Source organism: Loxodonta africana, chromosome 9 (assembly GCF_030014295.1).
Source record: "Loxodonta africana isolate mLoxAfr1 chromosome 9, mLoxAfr1.hap2, whole genome shotgun sequence".
Taxonomy (NCBI): domain Eukaryota; kingdom Metazoa; phylum Chordata; class Mammalia; order Proboscidea; family Elephantidae; genus Loxodonta; species Loxodonta africana.
The window spans coordinates 25,681,162-25,687,161 of NC_087350.1; the positions used below are offsets into that span (position 1 = coordinate 25,681,162).

At 35.2% G+C, this 6,000-nt stretch overlaps 1 protein-coding gene across 2 annotated transcripts in view; it reads left to right on the forward strand.

The window, feature by feature from the left end:
• UBQLN1 (ubiquilin 1) overlaps positions 1-5,527 on the forward strand; it is a 65,668-nt gene extending 60,141 nt beyond the window's left edge. Inside the window, exons 8-11 of one of the 2 annotated variants that reach the window (XM_003407808.4) lie at positions 1,525-1,608; positions 2,761-2,876; positions 3,117-3,285; positions 4,747-5,527. In XM_003407808.4, the coding sequence (XP_003407856.1) occupies positions 1,525-1,608; positions 2,761-2,876; positions 3,117-3,285; positions 4,747-4,899 (522 nt within the window). In that variant the 3' untranslated portion in view covers positions 4,900-5,527. The remainder of the gene's footprint in view (positions 1-1,524; positions 1,609-2,760; positions 2,877-3,116; positions 3,286-4,746) is intronic. The other variant, XM_003407809.4, reaches the window with a different exon arrangement.
• Positions 5,528-6,000: the final 473 nt, after the last annotated feature.

The window sequence follows — 6,000 nt, forward strand, 5'->3', positions numbered from 1 at the left end:
ATGAAGTCACTTGATCACTTTCACATACTGTGTTTTTTACTGTAAAGCAAAATGTTGATAAAGGTTAAATTGATTGTCTTTTATTATTGACAATTTAGAAATATATATATAAACTGAGTTATCAACAAATTAAAGTTTGTAATTTGTATTGTATGGCATTAGTTTTTTAATATTGAAAAAAAACTTGAGAGTAACTATTAATTGTAATAATAAACAGTGACAGGTAAGTTAGGAGCAAAGAATAAGTTTAAGATAAGATGCTTTTTTCTAGATTATAGTTACATGACATCCTGAAAGATAAATGTGAGAACCTCATTAATATGCTCATAATAAAGAAGTATTTGACTGTAGCCAATAGAGAAGCAGGTTTGTTGACCTTAAGCAGGTGTTCCTTTATTTACCATCAACTTATTGGCCATTTTGAAATAAATACTATATATCCGTAAAGCATTGTCTGACTTTTTCCTGCTTTAGTAGTTATGTTAAAATTTAATTAGATGAACCACTTCTCAACAACAGATGAACTAAAAGAAGGAGGAAATAATTACATATAATTACTTTTTAATATGGTTAATTACTTGAGGTAAAGGATCACACCACCCCCACCCTGATTTAGGACAGGTAATTAGGCCATCAGTAACTCATTGTTAGTTGACTTTTCACTCTGTCTGGGGGAAATGATCTAAAATTTGTCTTTTTCAAAGCTATGAGAATTTGCTAGTTATTTGTTAACGTTGATTGTGCACTGTAATCTTACTTTCAGGTATCCAACATCATGTTAATATTGGTCCTGACTTTTTAAATTCGTAGGCCTGTGTGAGGGTTAGGAAACATGCCACTGTTCTCATCTCTGGTGGTAGTGAGGTGAAATCCCGATGCTAACCTTGGTCTTTTCAAATGGATTTGCATCTTTCAGATCTTAAAACATTTTAATCCTTTCCCCAGAGACCTACTGGTGCTAGTCCTGGCTGGTTTCCACCTAGCAACTCCATTTCTCTAGCAAGTTGGTTGCTGTCTTGTGGTGTTATTTTCTGGACCTAATATTAGCTGTTTTGTAGTAGCCAGGTTAGATGTAGTGGTTCCAGATACGGGTTTTCTTTATGCTTGCCACTTGCGTGTCTAGGTTTCTAAGCAAGCCATGTCTAGTTTCATGTATTGATGCTTATGTTTGTCAGTGTAGCGGAAAATGTATCCTCATCAATGTTAGTTACTGTCATTTTTCTTCAAAGGCCAGATACTCATTTTGCTCAAGGGGAAGCCTAAGAACATAAATGCTTTTATTTTCTATTGTATTGCATGCCATTATCATAATCACCATTCTCATTGAAGTAGATGCAGCCTCACTTTTTTTTTTTCCAAGATCCCATTCGTGGACAGTATCTTCCCTTCTCCTTTTTTACTTATGTTCTACCTTCCCCCTTTTTAATGCCAACTTAGGCACTTGGAGGAAGATAGAATATTAAACAAGGTACATTACTTGTTTCAGATATTTCCAGTAAAATTGTTTGAACACTTGCCCCATAGATGATGCTGAATAATCCCCTATTTGCTGGAAACCCTCAGCTTCAAGAACAAATGAGACAACAACTCCCAACTTTCCTCCAACAAGTGAGTAAGAAAAGATGCTAGCTATCTTTGGTAATACTTTGCTTGAAAAGTTTGATAAACAATTTCCTTGCTCTTCTCTGGCTAATAGCAAAATACAGAATAGAATCAGGTAATACTTGATCTTAACTGAGCCCATTTCACTGCTGATCTTTTGCTTATCTTTCTTAAACATAAATTTTGAGGAAAGAACCGTTTTGTTTTTGCTTTTGAGGACTTAGGATTTTGAATGCTCTGTTAATACCATAAACCATGTCCCTTCACTTTACTAGTTTAGAAGTGCTTCATTGTGCCATATTATGCTTTATGATTTAACTAATCTCAGGTAACAGGAAAGAGCTACCCTATTCTATCTTACAAGTTTGGTTTCTTGGTAATGTTTTAATTTCTTCCAAATCTAATATAATGCTTGTTTTTCAAGGGGTAGATCTCATTTCCTCAGATTCAGAATTAGCAAGAATAAAATTGTCGGTGTTGTCATATAAGGAAGGTTGTATTATAAAATGTATTTGGGATATTGCCCTGGTACTTGATTATTTCAGTAGTGAAAAGATAAAAGAGAAGTCAGACTTGATGTTTCTGAAGCTGGTAGTTCTAGGGCTTTTGAAATATTATGCAAGTGATTCTCAGGCCTCTAAAGCATTATCCAGGGTTAGTGTGTCCTTGATCTTTTGTAATGATGTCCTAAACCTGTCTTTCTTGGTCAGGTAGGTGGTGTGTATTTGGAAGTCACGAAGCTAAACTCAGGTTACATGTATTCTCAAATTTGGAACTGATAATAGTTAGGAGGACTATGTGCCTTTCACCATATTACCATAATTATCTGAATTGTGTATTTGGAAGTTGTCTGTTAGAAATAATACTTCATCTGTTGGAGAAGGGAAGCGGTTTTGATTTCCAGAGTAGTTTCTGATTGTCTTCCATTATGAAAAATGGCATTCACGATAGTCTTGGGAGGAGGTCAAGTACTGGTTTGTATACTAGATTATGTCAAAGAGGAGGTGCTTGTGTTTATTTTGGGAAAGAAATGATGGATCATCAGTGCTCAGCAATAAGGTTTTCAGTTTTCTCCAGAAACAGTGGCAATGAAAAGATTTAAAATTTATCTTCACTCATTTTAATTCTCTTATAACTCCGGTTTTCTTTCTTCCTTAGATGCAGAACCCTGATACACTATCAGCAATGTCCAACCCTAGAGCAATGCAGGCCTTATTACAGATTCAGCAGGGTTTACAGACATTAGCAACAGAAGCCCCTGGCCTCATCCCAGGGTAAGCCTATTTTGGGAAGGTTATGAGTGCATAATGTCTCTCCCTGAGAATTTTGGATTTAATACCATTCTGTCTTTTTGTCGTTGAAATTGTTTTTAAGTAAGAATATTCAGAGTTAAAAAGGTTTCTTTTAAGAAGATAGTTAATACTACGTTACATCAAATATAACTAATCCGTCATCTGGGCTGGCCTCTTGCTCTGTGGGAGGTTAGGCTCATTACTTCCTTGTCCTTTCCTCAGGTTTACTCCTGGCCTGGGGGCATTAGGAAGCACTGGAGGCTCTGCGGGAACCAGTGGGTCTAGCTGTGCACCTAGTGAGAACACGAGTCCCAGTGCAGGAACCACCGAACCCGGACACCAGCAGTTTATTCAACAAATGCTGCAGGCGCTTGCTGGAGTAAATCCTCAGGTAATGATTCTTTTCTGTTCAGATTTTGAAATCTTTAATGTTAGAAATTTAGAAATTAAGGGAAAGAAAATCAAAGTAGCAGTTCTATAGGGTTTAGGTTGTAATGAAAGGAAAACTGTAAAGGTATTGATCCTAAAAAAAATAGCATTACAAAAACTGTGCTGACTTTGGTTCTATACAAATGGTCCTATATTAGGCACTAAACCAAGAACTCCAGACTCACTGCCATCGAGTCGAATCTGACTTAGCAATCATATAGGACAGAGTAGAACTGCCCCACGGGGTTTCCAAGGAGCACCTGGTAGATTTGAACTGCTGACACTTTGGATAGCAGCTGTAGCTCTGAACCACTGTGCCACCAGCATTTCCATTAGGCGCTAAAGGGAACATTTTATAGTTGTAGGGAAGAAATGCTACAGCTTAATGCCGTAGCTTTCAGAATAGTTAAACCTTTAGAATGCATTCGTTTTTGGAGTCCCTTTTGAGCATTTGAAATGTTTTATCAAAGTTTGTCAGGGAAGACTAGAAACAAGCACTTCAGGACATTTTTCCAGTGTTAAACCAGAAGCCTTTGTATTTTGACTTTGCGCCAGTGTTCACTTATACAAAAATGATTACCAATATGAAAGTAAACTTTGAACAAATTTAAACCTGTTGTAGGAGCTTGTCCCCAAACTTTTGCATGACAAAAATACTTCATGGTCTACTAGATGCTTTCTAATTTCAAGCCTTATTAAAATTCAGTAAACAGACAGGGATCTATACTGTACGTATTTGTATTCTTGACACTTAGCATAGCATCTGGCTCATGGTAGTAGGTACTCAGTACATATTTATGGAATTAATAAAAAAAAATTTGACCAGGATTGATGAATCATGTATTTTTGTCTTCATTTCTGAAGAAAGATTTGTTTCAACTAAATTGTCAGCATTAGGAATATAATTTGTGGGCCTGAAAATGGAACTCTTCTGTGAAGAATTAACTGGCCAGTGCAGGAATTGAATCCATGTTCTCAGCCTCCATTGGAACTTTAGAATTTTACATATAAGGACACTGACTTTTATAGATACGCAGTTGGTCAGTAGTTGCCATCGAATTGATTATAACTAATAAATCTCCTTCCAAACTCTGTGCAGGTGTACTTTAAGTTTTCCTGCATTTTACAACCCTCTTAGATGTATCTAATATAATGGTTAAAGTTTATTGGCCTTTTTTTTTTTTTGAGCAGAGTTATGTGATCTGTATTTGGCATGATTATTAGTTATAAACTAGGCAGTTTAGAATTAAAAAAGTGCTAATGGACTTTTAATTGTTGGATATATTTTATGAACGTGTTTTTAAAGCTCAGTAGACCAGTGTATATTATTAACAAATAGTTAAAAATTTAAAAAGGTACTTAGGTGTGATATGGAACGGTTTTCCGTAGAGTTGTGTTTTTTTTTTTTTTTTTTTTTTAATAGCTACAGAATCCAGAAGTCAGATTTCAGCAACAACTGGAACAGCTCAGTGCAATGGGATTTTTGAACCGTGAAGCAAACTTGCAAGCGCTGATAGCAACAGGAGGTGATATCAATGCGGCTATTGAAAGGTTACTGGGCTCCCAGCCTTCATAGCAGCAGTTCTGTAACTTGAAAAAAATGTAATTTATTTTTGATAACGGCTCTTAAATCTTTAAAATACCTGCTTTATTTCATTTTGAAACTTGGAATTCTGTGCTATTATAAACAAACCCAATATGATGCATTTTAAGGTGGGAGTACAAGGAGATGTGTGGATTTTTCTGTGTTTTTTATTTTATTTTTTGACCAGTGGGAATCAATGCTTTTTTGTTTAAGGCTATTGCATGCATCAAACACTTCTGCATTTATTGTAATTTTTAAAAAATCTGACAGATATCACCTTTTATAGTTGGGTGAACAGATATTGTCCTGCATCTGTCCAGTTTATTTGCTTTTTAAACATTAGCTTATGGTAGTAATTTATGTAGAATAAAAGCATTAAAAAGAAGCAAATCATTTGCACTCTATAATTTGTGGTACATTTGCTTATTGTGACTTTGGCATGTATTTTTGCGAACAAAATGCTGTAAGATTTATACTATTAACAGGTTTTTTTTGTGGGTTTTGTTTGTTTTTTGTATACAGTGTAGTATCACATTTGGGACTGCATTTCTAGAGACTTATTGCAGTAGGTTATCTGAGCAAAACACCTGTAGCCAAAAAAAAAAAAAAGATAAGGAAATACTCTTTAAACCGAGTATTATCTAATTGTATAGACTCTTACAGCATCTTTGGCAAACATCTCTCCGCAAAAGTGCTGGTTTAGTCAGGTTTGTTGAAAATATAGTAGAAAAGCTGATTCTGGTTATCTCTTTAAGGACATTTAATTGTACAGAAAACATAATGTAACATTGTTGCAGCATTCACAGATAGACTGTAAATGACCTTAATCTTTGTACAGATTGAAGGAACACTGTAGGATACTCAAAAGCACCTTTGCCTAGAACTTTTCAACTTCTCCCATAGATAGTCTAGCAGGCATTACAATTTGTAATTGAAATGCTGCTTTCACTGAACATGTTGTGATGTTTCATTTATTTTTAACTGCCATATAAATAATAGAACCATCTTTTGGGTTGATCAGTTTTCCATGCAGAGGCAATATGTGAGTTTAAAAATGATTTGTGAGCCACTTGTTTCTGAAGTGTTTTGGTA